General features: G+C 43.0%; 2 protein-coding genes across 8 annotated transcripts in view; one reads left to right on the top strand and one right to left on the bottom strand.

Moving 5' to 3' along the window:
• The window catches only part of LOC118364750 (breast cancer type 1 susceptibility protein homolog), a 49,813-nt gene extending 47,820 nt beyond the window's left edge, over positions 1 to 1,993 (bottom strand). For 3 of the 5 annotated variants that reach the window (XM_035746451.2, XM_035746471.2, XM_035746479.1), the window contains exon 1: positions 1,199 to 1,288. The gene's annotated coding sequence lies outside the window, so the exon portion shown is untranslated. Of the gene's footprint in view, positions 1 to 1,193; positions 1,289 to 1,848 lie in introns of those variants that run through there. The other 2 variants (XM_035746464.2, XM_035746458.2) reach the window with 2 other exon arrangements.
• Positions 1,283 to 14,430, top strand: becn1 (beclin 1, autophagy related). Of its 3 annotated transcripts, none has more exons than XM_035746499.2 (11): positions 1,283 to 1,351; positions 2,312 to 2,445; positions 2,575 to 2,639; positions 2,766 to 2,824; positions 2,983 to 3,210; positions 4,276 to 4,470; positions 5,018 to 5,164; positions 5,438 to 5,587; positions 5,770 to 5,830; positions 6,115 to 6,257; positions 13,989 to 14,430. In XM_035746499.2, exons 2-11 carry the CDS (start codon positions 2,319 to 2,321, stop codon positions 14,155 to 14,157), a joined length of 1,344 nt encoding a protein of 447 aa, XP_035602392.1. In that variant the 5' UTR covers positions 1,283 to 1,351; positions 2,312 to 2,318; the 3' UTR covers positions 14,158 to 14,430. The 3 variants fall into 3 exon arrangements, with proteins under 3 accessions (XP_035602392.1, XP_035602399.1, XP_035602383.1); XM_035746506.2 differs by lacking the exon at positions 1,283 to 1,351 and adding an exon at positions 1,625 to 1,647; XM_035746490.2 differs by lacking the exon at positions 1,283 to 1,351 and adding an exon at positions 2,085 to 2,233.
• Positions 14,431 to 20,469: the final 6,039 nt, after the last annotated feature.

The following is a 20,469-nucleotide window of genomic DNA, read 5'->3' as shown; positions in this document are numbered from 1 at the left end:
TTTCTTATCAATGGCGGTTAAGATATCGTTCAGGACCTTGAGCGTGGCTGAGGTGCACCCAAGACCAGCTCTGAAACCAGATTGCATAGCGGAGAAGGTATGGTGGGATTCGAAATGGTTGGTAATCTGTTTTTTTGACTTGGCTTTCGAAGACCTAAGAAAGGCAGGGTAGGATAGATATAGGTCTGTAGGAGTTTGGGTCAAGAGTGTCCCCCCCTTTGAAGAGGGGGATGACTGCAGCTGCTTTCCAATCTTTGGGAATCTCAGAGGACACAAAAGAGAGATGAATGGCATCTGGCGCAAGGTACTGCAGTGCCTATAATGAATGAACTAGACATTAGAAGTTCAGAACCAGAACGTGTTAGCTATTTATAAATAATAATGCTAAAATTGAAAAATCATTCAACTAAATAATGACGTTGTCATCATCATAATCCAGGTGAAGATTACATCCCACATTCCAGTGTTCGAATTTGTGTAAACAAGACTGCATGGGATTTCTGTTTTTGCAACTCTCTGCAGCCAATGGCTATGTCCGCTCTAGCTGTAATTCCGGGAGCCACTTGTGGATTTGACAGGTCTAATGCCGCGTTCAAAACAACTGGGAAATCGGAAAAATACGAGGTCAAATTATGACACTATTGATCTTCAGGTCGGAGCACTAAAAATAGGCCCGAGTCCCTGAGTTGGATGACCATTCAAAACGATTATTCCCAGTCGGAGCTCGTTTTCTTCCAAGTTCCCAGTTGTTTTGAACGTGCCATAAACGGTTCCACCTCCAACACCTCAAAACAACCGCTATGTTCATGTTGGCTAAAGATGCGGATCTGATTTAATCGAGCCCGTACATTCCTACTAGTTAGTGTTGTAACGTTAACTAATAGCAATCTATTGTTATTCGTAAAGTGTTAATAAAATGTGCCAAATATATAAACATATTAAGACTAGTGTGTCAGTGTCCTTGCATGCTAGCTTACTAACAACTGCAGGCTGGTCACTAACGTTACACAATGTTGTTGCTGTGGCTAGCTAACGCCAATTACACAACTTGAGTTTGAGTGGAGACAGGCATAATAATGTACTGAATGACGAGACTGCTTGATTTCAATAAGATCACCAATAGAGCAAATACATATTATAACACTACACCTGACACAAATAGTGAGTGAATGAAGAAAATAGTAAAACTTAACAGTACTTCTGTATCTTGCTTCTCTCCTGGATTCAGTTTGGTTTTCCCGCAACTATTTTGGCGCGTGACCACAACCCTTCCCGTTGAAGAATGACAACTTCCTTTCGCGAGCAAACTTAAAGGCGTCATATCCGTTAAAAACAACAATAAAGTCCTATGGTAAGAAAACTCTTAAAGTCATTTCAAATAAAGATATATTTTGATATACTTAAGTCTTTCTGTGGTTGAAATATAAATAAATATGAGACTTTGCTACTGACACTGTGTTGTTTTCAACCGCCGAGTTAGAACCGTATTTTAGCCATCTAGCTACTGTTAGCTAACATTAGCCCAATCATGTTCTAAATGAGCCTAACATTATTTCTTACAGTCCAAGGTCGGACCGTATATGTTCTGTTTAAAGGCGAATTGGCTCTGGAAGCCAGAATGTAAACATTAATCGATTCTCAATTGCGGTACGTTTCTATAAAGATAAATACCTCTACTTTCATATCACATCAAAAATAATATCACATTTGTACATTGTTTTAACCGGTTTTTAACGCAGTTGCCGACGACAATCCTTTTCAATGACAACATTACATGGATGTATTCATTTCGCTGATTCTTTTGCAAAAAAAGTTTCTTAAACGGAACGAAACTGTGATGGGACCTACCTGAATTTGTCCAATCGAACTGAAGTTTTGCATCTATTTGGACTAATGATTACACCCTACGTTTGTGGCATCCTCTTCCCTTTACACACAGGTGTTCGCAGTTTATTAACACAGATAGTCAGTCCACTGTCTGTTTTCCGTCAACAAACGCGGTAACATGGGAATATGGCAGTGTGGTAATAACCCTAACGCTATACAGGTGTAGTCTTTTACCTTTTGTTTTTTGACAATTATTTCTTGCTGATATAAAAGGTAACGTTATGTAGCTTAAGTTTCCAAAACAGTACCGCAAGCGATTCATGTTAATGTTTAGGGCAAGCATCGGGGTTCTTAACTAAATTCACCCAGTCAGTAGTCGCAAAAGTAGTTGGCGTCCATGAATGGGGTAAGCTAAACTGTGCTAGCAAAACCACCAGTCACGAGTAGTTTTCCCGCCGGCTAACCCTGCTAATTCTGTTTCCAGTGTTGTTATGGAGGGCTCCAAGTCCTCTAGTACCACCATGCAGGTCAGCTTTGTGTGTCAGCGCTGCAGTCAGCCTTTAAAGCTGGATACATCCTTCAATGTGCTCGACCGTGTCACCATCCAGGAACTTATTGGTATGTTTACCTGAGTGTATGTTTGAGAGAGCGTGTGTGTGTGGTTGTGTGTGCGCATGCTTTGTAGAGGGCTACAGAGGAAGAGACAGAGATCGGCGTTGTGAGTCTGTGTGTCCTCTGTCCCATCAGCTCCTCTGGTCACAGTGACGCCAAGCAAGCAGACAGGAAGCAATGAGGCGGAAAGTGCTCCAGAGGTGAGACACTGGGTTTATTCAATCCAATGGAAAGATGGTTTTGAAACCAGGTTTCACAGCAATATCCTTCATAGAAATTGAGTTTTAAACACCGACAGGGGTTCTGATTTTCCTCTCTTCCTCCAGGAAACCTTTGTGGAAACAAAGCAAGATGGAGTCGCAAGAAAATACATCCCTCCTGCAAGGTAGCATCATGTCTAACTTACTACCTTCCAGTCTGCTTGGCCTACACAGTTTAATGCCCTGCTCTGAACTTGAACTACCATACCCTCTAGGCCTAGGATGATGCCTACATAGTTTTGTGTGTGTGTGTGTGTGTGTGTGTGTGTGTGTGCGCACGCAGGATGATGTCCACAGAGAGCGCCAACAGCTTCACTCTGATTGGAGAAGCGTCGGACGGAGGCACCATGGAGAACCTCAGTCGGCGGCTGAAGGTGACCAGCGATCTGTTTGACATCATGTCGGGCCAGACCGACGTAGACCACCCGCTGTGCGAAGAGTGTACCGACACCCTGCTAGACCACCTGGACACGCAGCTCAACATCACAGAGAACGAGTGCCAGAACTACAAGTAAGTAGTAATACACTACAACTACACTAACATTACATAACTAGTGGGTAGTCAAAGTGTACTACACTATGTAACACACAGCAGGATTTGCCCTAAAAACATTTTCTTAGGCAGGGAGACCCACTAGGGCTTAGTTTACACCTATATTTTGTTGCCTGGAGCAATATTGTGCATCAAAAGAGGATCACTTATTTGCATGCCTGAATCATGTGTGTGGATATGAGCGTGTTTTTGATGCCTGTGTATGTGTAGGGCAATTTTGTTGTCCACGTTCTATTGACGTGCGCGCGTCCCAGTGTGGTGACACTGATGGTTTCTCAGAACTGGTGGCTTGATGGGCGGCAGGTAGCCTCGTGGTTAGAGCGTTGGGCCAGTAACCGAAAGGTTGCTGGATCGAATCCTCAAGCTGTCGTTCTGCCCCTGAGCAAGGCAGTTAACCCACTGGTGCCGAAGACGTGGATGTCGATTATGGCAGCCCCCACCACACCGCTCTGATTCACATTTCAGTTGAACGCATTCAGTTGTACAACTTCTACATTTGTGGCTAGCGAGATTGAGAATTTACTTAGCAGGTTATTATAATTTACGTTGCCGGTTAGGATAATTATGTTAATAAAAGGGTTAGGCTAAAATGCTGTACTCTATCTAGCCACAACCGTAGAAGCCATCAGTCCAGAGAAACCATCAGATAGCTAAAGTTGAAGTAGGAACCTTGACAAACTTAACAGTGAGCGAGTGAAAACACAGAAGATCGAGGGCTACAGATAAGTAAAACAAGTTATATTATTCTTCTGGCTTTATCCAGCTTTATTTGTGATATTGTATCTTGCCTCGCTGGCTTGCTACGTGATCGATCCTCTGACGTTGTGGACGATAACATCTGAATTCGCGTTCGTTAACTTGCACGAGCTGCATTTGAAGTTGCATGTGCTTGTATCCACTGCAAGGTGCACGCAACTTTTCATGACGCGGCCGGGAAAGGTGTCTGTGTTTTGTGTTTTTCATGTGTCTTTTTCCGTGTGTGTGTGTTTTTCTTGTCTGACTACGGTGTGTGTCCTCTACTAGGAACTGCCTGGAGCTGCTGTCCCAGCTGAAGGAGGAGGAGGAGGACAGCCTGTTGCTGGAGCTCCAGAAACTGGGCGAGGAGGAGTCGTCACTGGTGGGGGAGCTGGAGGCAGTGGAAGAGCAGAGGGCTGCTGTGGCCGAGGACCTGGTCCAGGGACGCAGCCACTCCCAGCAGCTAGACACTGAGGAACTGCAGTGAGTAATGGCTGTCTGTCCTCCACCTCTGTGTAATTTTGGCTGTTGTATTTCTAAGTTCAAAGCACTTTGGCTGTGGCGGCTGTCATTCAGTCTCACACGGGTTAGAGCGTAAAATGAGCTTTGAAAGTCTCAACCTTATGCACTTATTAGTAAAGAAATGAATGGGACAACGATCACCCTACTGGGAACTGACATTTTGAGACTGTATAACGCAGGGTTTCCAGAACTCGTTCCTCGGGACTCCAAAGGGTTGCTCGTTTTGGTTTTTGGCCTAGCGCCACACAGCCTATTCAACTAATCATCAAGCTTTAATCATTTGAATCAACCATGTAGTGTTATGGCAAACTCCAAAACGTGCACCTCTTGGGAACCTGAGGACCGAGTTTGGGAAACGCTGGTATATTGCAAGACTGGAGAATGGGACGAGGAAAAAGAGGGAGACACCAAATCAACCCCTACTCTATGCACTATATAATTCAATTTCACAAATTAATCCCTTATCCTCCCCTGGCCTGTGTGTGTGATGTGTGTCTGTGTGCTCCAGGTACCAGAAGGAGTACAGTGAGTTCAAGCGACAGCAGCTGGAGCTGGATGACGAGCTGAAGAGTGTGGACAACCAGATGCGATACTGCCAGATTCAACTGGATCGCCTAAAGAAGACCAACGTCTTCAACGCCACCTTCCACATCTGGTAAGGACTCATACTCCGACGCATTACAGACCCTTATACATGCACTAAAATACAGACGTGCACAAACAAACGCACGCATGAATTATTGACCCAATGTATGTCAGTTGAGCAACTTAATCTCTGTTTGAAGTGGTGGTGAGCGCATGCTTGCGTTTAGAATGAACAGCTGCCTCTGTCTCTCAGCCCTCATCTTGTCTTCACATAGAATTTTGAACGGCATCTTTTACATTGATAGTTTTTAGTGCTTATAATAACCTTGTCTCTGGTCCTCAGGCACAGTGGCCAGTTTGGCACCATCAATAACTTCCGTCTGGGCCGTCTACCCAGTGTCCCCGTCGAGTGGAACGAGATCAACGCCGCCTGGGGTCAGACCGTGCTACTGCTCCACGCCCTGGCCAACAAGATGGGGCTACGCTTCCAGAGGTCAGACATGACCCGCACATATGGACATATACACGCGCACACCCTTCTACGCCATGTAATGTGTTCAATTGCCAAAATAATCAGTTATTTTATCATATCCAAATAAACATGATACATTATTTTAAATGACATATTGTACAATGTAATACATCTTGCTGGATTTCTTGAACCTCTCTCTTTAGATACCGCCTGGTCCCATATGGAAACCACTCTTACCTGGAGTCACTTACTGACAAGTCCAAGGTAATGCTTGTTACCAGAAAGTAAGGTCACACTAAAAGGCACATGAACACACGTTCTGCTGGCTACTATATGGAGACAAATATATATGTGTGTGTATATATATATATATATATATATATATATATATATATATATTATTATTTTTTATGAACTGTGAAAAAAATAAATGGTGAACTATCCTTTTTAATATTATTTTGCAATACTCATTAGACTGGCCCAAGCCAACCCCAGTGAATAGGCCATGTCTATGGTACATTCCACTCTCTCGGTCTTCTTGTGTGTAGGAGCTACCACTGTACTGTTCAGGGGGCCTGCGCTTCTTCTGGGACAACAAGTTTGACCATGCCATGGTGGCCTTCCTGGACTGTGTGCAGCAGTTCAAGGAGGAGGTGGAGAAGGGAGACACGGGATTCTGCCTGCCTTACAGGTCAGTCAACTAGTCTAGCAGACATCATCGAATTATAATTGTAATCATCTATGGATTATTCAGAGAGACCAAGGATTAAGCTGTCGAAAACTGACCTACTTCAGTTATTTGTGTAAATTTGGTAAGTTATACAACTAAATGAATTAGTTTTTTTCTTCATTTTTCCAATTCATAAAAAAAATAACTCCTTTTCATATTCAGATTTGACAAATCCGTTCCCTTGTTTCTTAATGTCATTTATTCTACTTTCCTGTACTTGTAACACATCTGACAATGATTTAGTTGAGTATTTGGATTTGATTTTATTGAGGTGTTTTAAACGGGTGTTTCTGTAGATTAGAGGAACTGCTGAACACTGTTGGTTTAGATGTTTCTGGATACAATACTGCCTCCTAGTAGTACTGCCTCTTATTGGAACCCTCACAGATTCCAAGGGAGAAGTCCTAATTTGGGCAGCAGGGGGTTTAGCAGTCACTGTATGTCTGTCTGTTCAATACAAAAGAGCGACATACTCAGGTCCCTTGGTGCATCACACCACAGATCGCTTCACGTAGCCAGTCAGTACAGTGCCATTGAGCCTGTCGGCTGTCTGCTTTGGCTTACTAGCCACACTGCTTTCTTCTCCATTTCTCCTCACATCTTTACTCCTTTCTTCCTCTTCTTCATTATCTCTTATCATCTCCCATAGGTCAGAATCCACCTTCATCAGGCAGATCTCCTGGATTAACTTCTCCACCTTTTAACTCAACCGTTCTTTTGCGTTTTTCTCCTCCAAAGCCTGAGCATCCATCTTGGCCCCACTCTTAATCAGTTTCAATTCTTGGGTGACACTGATCAGCTTGGCCTTAATATATGCCATCACCTGCTCAGCCTCTGAGTTAAAGACGTCCCATACCATCTCATCGGGGCATGGTGGTAGATCCTGTACAGTTAGGGTCTGAGTCTTGAACTGACCTTGTTTCTTCACAACCTGCCTTCTGTACATTGAAGCAGCAGGACAAGGGCTGCCCTGTGGTCTGACTGGCTGGAATGGCTTCTTGGCATCATTGTTTGACACAGTGACTCTGGCTCTAATGGGAGGCAGTGGCATCTTGGCGACCATATTGGCTCCATGGACTGCCTTCAATGGCTTGGCGCTATGGAGGTAGATGTCTTTCACCACGCAGGTTTGATCCCTCTTGGTCCGGATGGGTTGCAGTGGCTTCCGGATGGGAGGAACAGTAGCCTTCCCTGACTGCGGAGATGTTGGAGCTACATGCAGTCCTTGACTCTTCCCATTGCAGATGGACCTCTTTTTCTGCAGTACTGGGATTCTGGAGGAAGGATGTGGTTTCTTTTCCACAGCCTTCAAACTGGCAAGTCACTGCAGAGCACCCTTTCTTTCTTCAGTCAACTCCAGTACTGGGATTCTGGAGGTGTTAAAACTGTTTTGTTTGAGCGCTGGAAGCTTCTCAGTGGCCTTGGGTTGAGATGGCAGGGCAGGCTGAACGGAGTTGCTACTGGCAGCTCCAAGCTTCCCTGTTAAAGCATTATCTTCCTGTAGTGGCTGCAATAATCTCCTCACCTGATTCTGCAACCGAATTTTTGTCTAGTAGCACTTTCTGTATTTTATGGTGATCTACTGTGGTAACTATATCTCAGGAGGAATCTGCTAGATTGTTTTGGATACTTGTGTTCTATTTCCAGCAACCAGACACCAGAATGTTTAAACGCAACATTTGGAATTTATGGATTAGTTGTGACAATTGTTTCACAAATAATGAGACTTCTAGTATCTCACACACTTCTCAAATCAAAATCAAATAAAATGTATTTATAAAGCCCTTCTTACATCAGCTGATATCTCGGTGCTGTACAGATCACCCAGCCTAAAACTCCAAACAGCAAGCAATGCAGGTGTAGAAGCACGGTGGCTCAGAAAACTCCTAGAAAGGCCAAAACCTAGGAAGAAACCTAGAGAGGAACCAGGCTATGAGGGGTGGCCAGTCCTCTTCTGGCTGTGCCGGGTGGAGATGTTCAAATGTTCATAAATGACCAGCATGGTCAAATAATAATAATCACAGTAGTTGTCGAGGGTGCAACAGGTCAGCACCTCAGGAGTAAATGTCAGTTGGCTTTTCATAGCCGATCATTGAGAGTGTCTCGAGTTGAAAATAGCAGGTCTGGTGAACAGGTCAGTGTTCCATAGCCGCAGGCAGAACAGTTGACACTGGAGCAGCAGCACGGCCAGGTGGACTGGGGACAGCAAGGAGTCGTCATGCCAGGTAGTCCTGTGGCATGGTCCTAGGGCTCAGGTCCTCTGAGCGAGAGAGAGATAATTAGAGAGAGCATACTTAAATTCACATAGGACACCGGATAAGACAGGAGAAATACTCCAGATATAACAGACAGACCCTAGCCCTCCGAATACATTAAATACTGGAGGCTGAGACCGGAGGGGTCAGGAGACACTGTGGCCCCATCCGATGATACCCACAGACAGGGCCAAACAGGCAGGATATAACCCCACCCACTTTGCCAAAGCACTCCTGAGACAAGGCCGAGTATAGCCCACAAAGATCTGCACAACCCAAGGGGGGGTGCCAACCCAGACAGGAAGACCACTCCAGTGACGCACCCCTCCTAGGGACGGCATGGAAGAGCACCAGTAAGCCAGTGACTCAGCCCCTGTAATAGAGTTAGAGGTAGAGAATCCCAGGTTAGAGAGGGGAACTGGCCAGGCAGAGACGGCAAAGGCAGTTCGTTGCTCCAGTGCCTTTTCGTTCACCTTCACACTCTTGGGCCAGACTGCACTCAATCATAGGACCTACTGAAGAGATGAGTCTTCAGTAAAGACTTAAAGGTTGAGACTGAGTTTGCGTCTCTCACATGGGTATTCCATAAAAATTTTTGCTCTGTAGGACTAAGCCCTGCCTCCAGCTGTTTGCTTAGAAATTCTAGGGACAATTAGGAGGCCTGCGTCTTGTGACCGTAGCATACGTGTAGGTATGTACAGCACGACCAAATCGGAAAGATGGGTAGGAGCAAGCCCTTGTGATGCTTTGTAGGTTAGCAGTAAAACCTTGAAATCAGCCCTTGCCTAAACAGGAAGCCAGTGTAGGGAGGCTAGCACTGGAGTAATATGATCAAATTTTGGGGGTTCTAGTCAGGATTCTAGCAGCCGTATTTAGCACTAACTGAAGTTTATTTAGTGCTTTATCTGGGTAGCTGGAAAGTAGAGCATTGCAGTAGTCTAACCTAGAAGTGACAAAATTATGGATACATTTTTCTGCTTCATTTTTGGACAGAAAATATCAGATTTTTGCAATATTGTGTAGATGGAAAAAATCTGTCCTTGAAACAGTCTTGATATGTTCGTCAAAAGAGAGATCAGGGTCCAGAGTAACGCAGAGGTCCTTCCGTTTTATTTGAGACGACTGTACAACCATCAAGATTAATTGTCAGATTCAACAGAAAATCTCTTTGTTTCTTGGGACCTAGAACAAGCATCTCTGTTTTGTACGAGTTTAAAAGTAGAACGTTTGCAGCCATTCACTTCCTTATGTCTGAAACACAGGCTTCCAGCGAGGGCAATTTTCATCGAAATATACAGCTGTGTCATCCGCATGGCAGTGAAAGTTAACATTATGTTTTCGAATATCATCCCCAAGAGGTAAAATATATAGTGAAAACAATAGTGGTCCCAATACGGAACCTTGAGGAACACGAACATTTACAGTTGATTTGGACAAACCATCCACAGGGACAAACTGATATTTTTCCGACAGATAAGATCTAAACCAGGCCAGAACTTGTCCCAATTTGGGTTTCCAATCTCTCCAAAATAATGTTTTGATCGATGGTATCAAAAGCAGCACTAAGGTCTAGGAGCAGATGCACAGCCTCGGTCTGACGCCATTTGAAGGTCATTTACCACCTTCACAAGTGCAGTCTCAGTGCTATGTTGGGGTCTAAAACCAGACTGAAACATTTCGTATACATTATTTGCCTTCAGGGAGGCAGTGAGTTGCTGCGTAACAGCTTTTTCTAAAACTTTTGAGAGGAATGGGAGATTCGATATAAGCCAATAGTTTTTTATAATTTCTGGGTCAAGGTTTGGCTTTATTACTGCCACTTTTAGTGAGTTTGGTACACCTCCAGTGGATAGATAGCTGTTTATTATGTTCAACATAGGTGGGCCAAGCACAGGAAGTAGCTCTTTCAGTAGTTTAGTTGGAATAGGGTCCAGTATGCAGCTTGAAGGTTTAGAAGCCATGATTATTTTCATCATTGTGTCAAGAGATACAGTACTAAAACACTTGAGTGTCTCCCTTGATCCTAGGTCCTGGCAGAGTTGTGCAGACTCAGGACAACTGAGCTTTGGAGGAATACGCAGATTTAAAGAGGAGTACATAATTTGCTTTCTAATGATCATGATCTTTTCTTCGAAGAAGTTCATGAATTTATTACTGCTGAAGTGAAAGCCATCCTCTCTTGGGGAATGCTGCTTTTTAGTTAGCTTTGCAACAGTATCAAAAATACATTTGGGATTGTTCTTAATTTCCTCAATTAGGTTGGAAAAATACGATGATCAAGCAGCAGTGAGGGCTCTTCGATACTTCACTGTACTGTCTTTCCAAGCTAGTCGGAAGACTTCCAGTTTGGTGTGGCGCCATTTCCGTTCCAATTTTTCTGGAAGCTGCTTCAGACCTCGGGTATTTTCTGTATACCAGGGAGCTAGTTTTTAATGACAAATGTTTTTAGGGGTGCAACTGCATCTAGGGTATTGCGCAAGGTTAAATTGAGTTCCCCAGTTAGGTGGTTAACTGTTTTTTTTGGTCCTCTGACGTCTTTGGGTAGGCAGAGGAAGTCTGGAAGGGCATCAAGGAATCTTTGGGTTGTCTGAGAATGTATAGCATGACTTTTGATGCTCCTTGGTTGGGGTCTGAGCAGATTATTTGTTGCGATTGCAAACGTAATAAAATGGTGTTCCGATAGTCCAGGGTTATGAGGAAAAACATTAAGATCCACAACATGTATTCCATGGGACAAAACTAGGTCCAGAGTATGACTGTGGCAGTGAGTAGGTCCAGAGACATGTTGGTGACTCTGGCTCTGAAAGCCTTTTGGAGTGGTTCTGTGGACTTTTCCATGTGAATATTAAAGTCATCAAAAATGTGAATATTATCTGCTATGACTACAAGGTCCGATAGGACTTCAGGGAACTCAGTGAGGGATGCTGTATATGGCCCAGGAGGCCTGTAAACAGTAGCTATAAAAAGTGATTGGGTAGGCTGCATAGATTTCATGACTAGAAGCTCAAAAGACGAAAAACATAGTTGTTTTTTTGTAAATTGAAATTTGCCATTGTAAATGTTAGCAACACCTCCGCCTTTGCGGGATGCACGAGGGATATGGTCACTTGTGTAACCAGGAGGTGAGGCCTCATTTAACACAGTAAATTCATCATGCTTAAGCCATGTTTCAGTCAGGCAAATCACATCAAGATGATGATCAGTGATTAGTTCATTGACTATAATTGCCTTTGAAGTGAGGGCTCTAACATTAAGTAGTCCTATTTTGAGATGTGAGGTATCAATCTCTTTCAATAATGGCAGGAATGGAAGAGGTCCTTATTCTAGTGAGATTGCTAAGGCGAACACCGCCATGTTTAGTTTTGCCCAACCTAGGTCGAGGCACAGACACGGTCTCAATGGGGATAGCTGAGCTGACTACACTGACTGTGCTCATGGCAGACTCTACTAAGCTGGCAGGCTGGCTAACAGCCTGCTGCATGGCCTGCACCCTATTTCATTGTGGAGCTAGGGGAGGTAGAGCTCTGTCTATGTTCGTAGATAAGATGAGAGCACCCCTCCAGCTAGGATGGAGTACGTCACTCCTCAACAGGCCAGGCTTTTGGGAGGGGCAGAAAACAGTTTTCAACCAGTGATTGAGTTGTGAGACTGCTGTAGAGTTCATCACTCCCCTAACTGGGAGGGGGCCAGAGACTATTACTCGATGCCGACACATTTGTCTAGATGATTTACACGCTGAAGCTATGTTGCGTTTGGTGACCTCTGACTGTTTCATCCTAACATCGTTGGTGCCGACGTGGATAACAATATCCCTATACTCTTTACACTCGCCAGTTTTAGCTTTAGCCAGCACCATCTTCAGATTAGCCTTAACGTCGGTAGCCCTGGTGAACAGTGTATGATCGCTGGATGATTCGTTTTCAGTCTAATACTGCATGTAATGGAGTCGTCAATGACTAGGGTTTTCAATTTGTCAGAGCTAATGGTGGGAGCCTTCGGCGTCTCAGACCTCGTAACGGGAGGAGTAGAAACCAGAGAAGGCTCAGCCTCTGACTCCGACTCGCTGCTTAATGGGGAGAACCGGTTGAAAGTTTGTTGGCTGAATGAGCGACACCGGTTGAGCATTCCAACAGCATTTCCCTCCAGAAGCCATGAGAAAGTTGTCCGGCTGCGGGGACCGTGCAAGGGGATTTATACTACTATCTGTACTTACGGGTGGCACAGATGCTGTTTCATCCTTTCCTACACTGAAATTACCCTTGCCTAACGATTGCGTCTGAAGCAGGGCTTGCAGCGCAGCTATCCTCGCCGTAAGGCAATCGTTCTCCTGTATATTATGAGTACAGCGACTGCAATTGGAAGGGATCATGTTCATGTTACTACTTAGCTTCGGCTGGTGGAGGTCCTGACGAACCACGTCCAGATAAAGCGTCCGGAGTGAAAAAGTTGAATGAAAGAAAGTTGAGTGAGGGGAAAAACAAAAAAATATAAACGGTAATTAAAGTGAAAAACAAAGTTGTCAGGTAGCAAAGTAAGGTTAGCAACAAAACACACAGGAGAATGTCTGCAAGTTGTGACCGGAAATGACACAGGCACAGTTTTACTGCAATCTGTTGAGTGCATGTGGGTTCAAGCATGTCGCAGCGATGAATAATTGTGGATGTGGATCCACTTATGTGGATGTGATGTCATAATAGACCATAATATACTGTCCAAAATGGTGAATATGAACAACCTGTGGTGAACTGCTTGCCCTCATCTCATATTTAAACATGCCACTTTTCTTTGAGGTGAAACATATTACTGAACTCTCTGAATTGTCAATTTAAAGGCATTTTGCCTATTATTCATGACTAAATTTAGCTAACATAGTTAATTCAAAGATTCTTACCTTTGCCTCGGCAGTCTCGTCCACATCATCATGATGTTTGTAGTTCTTTATGATAGCCACAGTTCATTTTGGGGGGCTAAATACAGGCAAATATATTGATAAGTCACCTTGTCCTACAGATATTTACACGGTTATTGAAAAGTCACACAAGGGTAAACCTACATGAAACACATCCCTTATTTTAAGTGTTTCTGAAATTCCCTATGGGGACAAATGAATGGTGGAAAAACAGTTGGAACCATTTCCTTGTTTGACCACTATGTTTTATGGGTATAATGACTCATACTGTGGTACTCTATTGTACTTACACAAATAACTGGAGTTGGTCAGCTTTTGACCGCTTAATCCTTTGTCTCTGCATGATCATTTGCCTCTGACTAGTTTCACTAGCATGAGAAATCTGCAGATTATTTTGTCGTAGCATACTGGCTTTAGATAAATAAATAAAAATGTGGGTGTTAGTTGCACCAGTTTCTTTCATAGCCCTCAAGAAATAAACACTTGGGGGTTTGAGTTTTAACGCACCTTTTTTCTGTTATGGGTCAGGATGGATGTCGAGAAGGGCAAGATTGAGGACACGGGAGGCAGCGGCGGCTCCTACTCCATCAAGACCCAGTTCAACTCGGAGGAGCAGTGGACCAAGGCGCTCAAGTTCATGTTGACCAACCTCAAGTGGGGCCTGGCGTGGGTGTCGTCTCAGTTTTACAACCGATAGAGGAGGAAGATGAGGAATCACTCTGGGTGTGCCCCTTGACCCTTCTAAAACCACAATTTCGTCACAATGTGTGACTCTCTAAAGTTCTTCTTCTACAAAGCTCTCCTTGCTTCCCTATGATGTTTTGAGAGGGTGTGGAGAAGACTGGAGGAAGGACTTTTGAGATTCACCAATGGTGTGAGTTCCAATCCAATACGTCTTGTTTCATTGTTTGATTTCCACATTGACCATATGAAAGGACAAAATAAAAACTGTTGAATTGTTCACATTCAAGTCCGCCTAGACTCATAGGTGTTATGAAGGGAGCTATCTGAGACTTTTGGAACACATTCCAGAATTTAGTCCTAATAGTAGCTAAGTGGCTTCTGGTTGTGTCTTTTCCTTCATATGCACATATCTTATGACACTGGATAGGTGAAAGCTGTTGTTTCCAATTGGCCTGTTCAATTCTTATAGATCAGTACACATGAAGGGAAGGTGTGAAGGACACATTGAACTATTGAGATGCAGCACTGGAATGGGTTCTAATGTATCACGTGCAAAACTGGAAAGTCACATCTGGTTTACTGCCTATTTTTCGTCAATTGGTTTATCTTTCTCATTCAACTCCACTCTATCTGCAGAAAAATTGACATTTTATTATGTTTTGATTGGTTTTTCGTTTACTGTGCTGACACGGTAAAGATGGTTTAATTTCACCACGCCTTGGAACAGCATTGGAACATTTGCCTTGTCTGTTCTCTTGTCACCCCACTTGCAGGGCGCACCAAGTGTCTACCGAAAGCTTTGGCGTCGGGATTATGCTGTGCTTTTGTTGATTGGCAAATTCAACAAGGCAATCCTTTTACTGCAAGTGACTTCTTGGTGTAGATTTAAATGTAGACAAGGAGGCTTGTGGCAGTATTTAATACCCATATCACCATATGATTTGGTTTTTCAGGTTCATTACACATGAAAATGCCAATAATGGACCCACACAGAACGCCTTATGTAAAAGGATATTTCCAATTCTAACATTTGTATAAAAATGGTAATCAAAATCTTAGACAAATTGCTTGATTTATTGATTACGTAAGTATTCAACCACGAGTCAATACATGTTAAAATCACCTTTGGCAGCGATTACAGCTGAGAGTCTTTCTGGGTAAGTCTCTAAATGCTTTGCACACCAGGATTGCATGTTAGTCTTCAAGCTCTGTCAAGTTGGTTGTTGATTATTGCTACAAAGCCATTTAAGTCTTACCATATAATTTTCAGTCAAAACTAACTAGGGCCCTCTGGAACATTCAATGTCGTCTTGGTAAGCAACTCCAGTGTATATTTGGCCTAGTGTTTTAGGTTATTGTCCTGCTAAAAGTTGAATATCTCCCAGTGTCTGTAAAGCAGACTGAACCAGGTTTTCCTCTAGGAATTTGCCTGTGCTTAGCGCTATGGTGTTTATTTTCGTCATAAACACCCTTGCCGATGACAGGCATGCAGCCACCCCCATGCTTGAAATTTTGAAGAGTGGTACTCAGTTATTTGTTGTTGGATTTGCTCCAAATATACACTTTGTATTCAGGACATAAAGTTAATTTCATTGCCACATTTTTTGAAGTATTACTTGCTCCTGATTACAAACAGGATGCATGTTTTGGTATTTTTATTCTGTACTAACTTCCTTTTCACTGTTATTTAGGTTAGTAATTGTGGAGTAACTACAATGTAGTTGTACCATCCTCAGTTTTCTCTCACAGCCGTTAAACTGTTTAAGTCACCATTGGCCTCGGTGAAATCCCTGAGCGGTTTCCTTCCTCTCCTGCAACTGAGTTAGGAAGGATGCCTATATCTTGGTACTGACTGGGTATTTTGATTCACATCCAAAGTAATTATCAACTTCACCATGCTCAAAGGGATATTCAATGCCTGTTTGTTTTTTTACCAACCTACCAATAGGTGCACTTCTTTGCGAGGTATAGGAAAACCTCCCTGGTCTTGGTGGTTGAATCTGTGCTTGAAATTCACTGCTCATCTGAGGGACCTTACAACTATCTGTATGGATCGGGTACAGAGATGAGGTAGTAATTCAAAAATCCTGTTAAACACAGATGAGTCCATGCAATTTGTGACTTGTTTAGCACATTTTTACTCCTGGACTTCATGCTTGCCATAACAAAGGGATTGAATACTTTTAATTCATTAATTTGTAAAAAATCTCTAGAACCATAATTCCACTTTCACATTATGGGGAATTGTGTGTAGGCCAGTGAATACATTCTCAAGGCACTTTATGAGATTAGCTCTTCAGGCAGTCATTGGGTTGCTAGCCTTGTATGTAGCATGTATATTGAGTATTACCAGTTAGGCTATTCTGCTTTTCTCTGGTAAACGACACACCTATGCTCAAGCTGAAATCATGTTTCACAATATACTAAAATAACTCATGTAAGTCATGTTGGAATTTAGATTGTTATACTGCACAATTTGCAAGGAATGAGAATTATCTTTGACATAACTCCTTGCTAACAAACCACAAAGTCATACCAAAAGTCGGTTAAATGGTTTATATGTATTTCTATGAAGTCTTTCCCTCTCCATTTTGGGGGAAAGCCTTATGAAAACATATGGACAACCATCCAAATAACAAAGTAAACTCCCAGTCCAATATCTAAGAAAATATTTCAATCTGATCAAATCAGTCAAAAGTGATGATCTTAGTGAAAATGACTTCTTTCTTTGACTTGACAGTTAGACGTGTATAAAACGTAACAGTGTTGCATCAGCCAGGCATGCCTTCAACTTTGGTCATCAAAAATAGAAACTCCCCCTTCATTTGAGCCCTTTCAAAAGGGGGGTGTGGCAATTGATTATATTATTGGGAAATATATAGAGTTCAACTTATGATACAATTCAAGTAAGAATTTATTTTAATAAATTCTCAAAACATCAAATGGAATGGATATGTTGGAAAATGGTCCTGACAGATAGGGCTGCCATGCTTCGAGCTTACAAGCATTTCGCTACACCCACAGTAACATCTGCTAAACACATATGTGACAAATACAATTTGATTTGAGCTGTTTGGTTTTCCCGAAAACAGGTATGCACACACACACAACACAACACACTGTGACTTCAGTCCGTTTTCCTATGACCCTGTGATGCAGCCCACTGGACAGGCCAAGCAAGGTCTTTCTCTTCTTTGTGGCAGGGGTGTGTGTGTGTGCACATGTATGTGAGCAGCCATTGGGTCCTACAGACAAGCCAAAGACGGGCATTTCCCCTTCACGTCTTAGGAGGAGTGGGGATAGGGCGGTCACTTCAGATAATCCTCCTCCATCCTTTAGTCTGTTTTTACCCCCTCCTTCCACTATCCAGAAGGGAGGGCGTTTCAGTAATGTGGCCCCTACAGGGGCCCTCTGGGGTGGCGTTGGGCGCCTCAGTTCTAGGCACTGCTGTTGTATGCGCTGGAGGTGGAGGGCGTGGAGCCCGATGCCAACGGACCAGGTCCGGTGACCAGGGCCTTGCAGAAGGGGGGCATGAGGAAGGGGTCTTGGGCCAGCTGCAGCACGTCGATGCGCTCCTCCTTGCGGGAGGCCAGGTAGCTGCGGATGAAGGCCTGACGGAGAGAGATGTTTATTTGTTTTTTAGGGGGTAGATCAGCTTTAATATTGCATATAGATTGTGGCTTCCATCAATGTAATTGTCTGCATCATTTCAAATCCCCAATAGATAGGTAGATACAGTAACAGTTCAAAATTTGGACACACTACTCATTCAAGGACTTTATTTTATTTTTACCATTTTTATCATTGTAGAATAATAATCTAGACATCAAAACTATGAAATAACACATTTGGAATTATGTAGTAACCCAAAAAGTGTTGAACAAATCAAAATAAATGTTTGATTATTCAAAGCAGTCACCCTTTGCCTTGATAACAGCTTTGCACACTCTTGACATTCATTTAACCAGCTTCATAAGGCATTCACCTGGAATGCATTTAATTAACAGGTGTACCTTGTTAAAAGTTTATTTGTGGAACTTCTTTCCTTCTTAATGTGTTTGAGCCAATCAGTTGTGTTGTGAAAAGGTAGTGGTGGTATAGAGAAGATAGCCCTATTTGGTAAAAGACCAAGTGGGGTGGCAGGTAGCCGAGTGGGTAGAGCATTGAGCTAGTAACAGAAAGGTTGCTGGCTCGAATCCTTGAGCTGACGATAAATATTTCTCGTTTGGCTGCTGAATAAGGTAATTAACTCACTGTTCCCCGGTAGGCTGTCATTGTAAGTAACAATTTGTCCTTAACTGACTTGCCTTGTTAAATAAAGTTTTTTTTTTTAAACAATTATGGCAAGAACGTTTCAATCAAGTAAAGAGAAACAACAGTCCATTACTTTTAGACACTAAAGTCAGTCAGTACAAAACATTCAAAGTTTCTTGAAGTGCTATGATGAAACTGGCTCTCATGAGGATCCCCACAGGAAAGGAATAGTTACATCTGCTGCACAGGATAAGTTCATTAGAGTAAACTGCAGCTCATATTGCAGCCCAAATAAATGCTTCACAGAGTTCAAGTAACAGACACGTCTTAACATCAACTGTTCAGAGGAGGTTGCGTGAATCAGGCCTTCATGGTCGAATTGCTGCAAAGAAACCACTACTAAAGGACACCAATAATAAGAGACATGCTTGGACCAAGAAACACGAGCAATGGACATTAGACCGGTGGAAATCTGTCCTTTCTTCTGATGAGTCCAAATTTGAGATTTGGTTCCAACTGCTGTGTCTTTGAGAGACGCGGAGTAGGTGAACGAATGGTCTCCGCATGTGTGGTTCCCACCGTGAACCATGGATGAACAGGTGTGATGGTTGTTACCAACAAGTGAGGTCTCAAACTAAAAGGTACAGGACATGAACACACTAACCGCTGGCTACTATATGGAGAAACACAGCAAACATTTTTTAATGAGCTTTGAAAAAATTTGTGAACTATCTTCCAATACTCATTAGACTGGCTCAAGCCAACCTCAGTGAATATCCCATGTTGTATATGGTAGATTCCACTCTCTCTTTCGTCTTGTGCTCTTCAGGAGCTACCACTGTACTGTACAAGGGGCCTGCGCTTCTTCTAGGACAACAAGTTTGAGGAGGTGGAGAAGGGAGACACGGTATTCTGTCTGCCCTGCAGGTCAGTCAACTAGTCTAGCAGACATCATCAAATTATAATTGTAATCATCTATGGATTATTCCGAGAGACCAAGGATTAAGCAGTTAAAAGCTGACCAACTTCAGTTATTTGTGAAAATTTGAGAAGTTATACAACTAAATTAATTTGTTTCTTACTTCATTTTTCCAATTCATTAAAAAATAAAAAAACTCCTTTTCATATTCAGATTTGACAAATACTTTTCCTTGTTTCTTAATATTTCATTTATTCTACTTTGCTGCACTTGTAACACATCTGACAGAATGACTTAGATGAGTGTTTGGATTTTATTTTATTGAGGTGTTTTATACAAGTGTTTCTGTAGATTTGAGGAACTGCTGAACATTGTTGGTTTAGACCTTTCTGGATAAAATACTGCCTCCTAGAAGTACTGCCTCTTATTGGAACCCTCACAGATTCCAAGGTAGAAGTCCTAATTTGGGCAGCAGGTGGTTTAGCAGTCACTGTATGTCTGTCTGTTCAATACAAAATACAAAAGAGAGACAGACTCAGGTCCCTTGGTGCATCACACCACGGATCGCTTCACGTAGCCAGTCAGTACAGTGCCTTTGAGCCGGTGCTTGGTAGAGTCATAAACCCCCCGTCTAGAGCAATTGGAGGAGAGCTTGGCACAGATCTCGCTGTGTTTCTCCAGGCGACTAGGATCAAAGCACCGGCCACAGTGCTCACACTGCTTCAGCTTGGAGTTGGCTGCACTCATCCCAAATCGACGTTTCAACTCCACCTGAATGAATGGATTTTATCAGATGGGCCAAATAAGGGGCAGCTGGGCAATATAGACAAGATATACAATATGTACAAACCAGATGAGGCTGGTGGGAGGAGCTCATTGTAATGGCTGGAATAGAATAAAAGGAACGGTATCACACATATCTGTCACATCAATCACAATCACATTCCAGCCATTACAACATTCCAGCCTCCTACAACTCCTCCCATCAGCCTCCTCTGATACAAATGCACGTGATCACCAACACTACACTAGATCAACAGTTAGCATGGCTTTGGAATGTCAAGCTACTTTACCTGTCTGTCCTCCTTTTTCTCTTCCATGTTCAAACCCTTCTTGACTTCCTTTGGCTTGCTCACAGTGTATCTCTTGGCT

Source organism: Oncorhynchus keta, chromosome 3 (assembly GCF_023373465.1).
Source record: "Oncorhynchus keta strain PuntledgeMale-10-30-2019 chromosome 3, Oket_V2, whole genome shotgun sequence".
NCBI classification, from domain to species: domain Eukaryota; kingdom Metazoa; phylum Chordata; class Actinopteri; order Salmoniformes; family Salmonidae; genus Oncorhynchus; species Oncorhynchus keta.
This window is presented reverse-complemented; position numbering and strand designations above follow the sequence as displayed.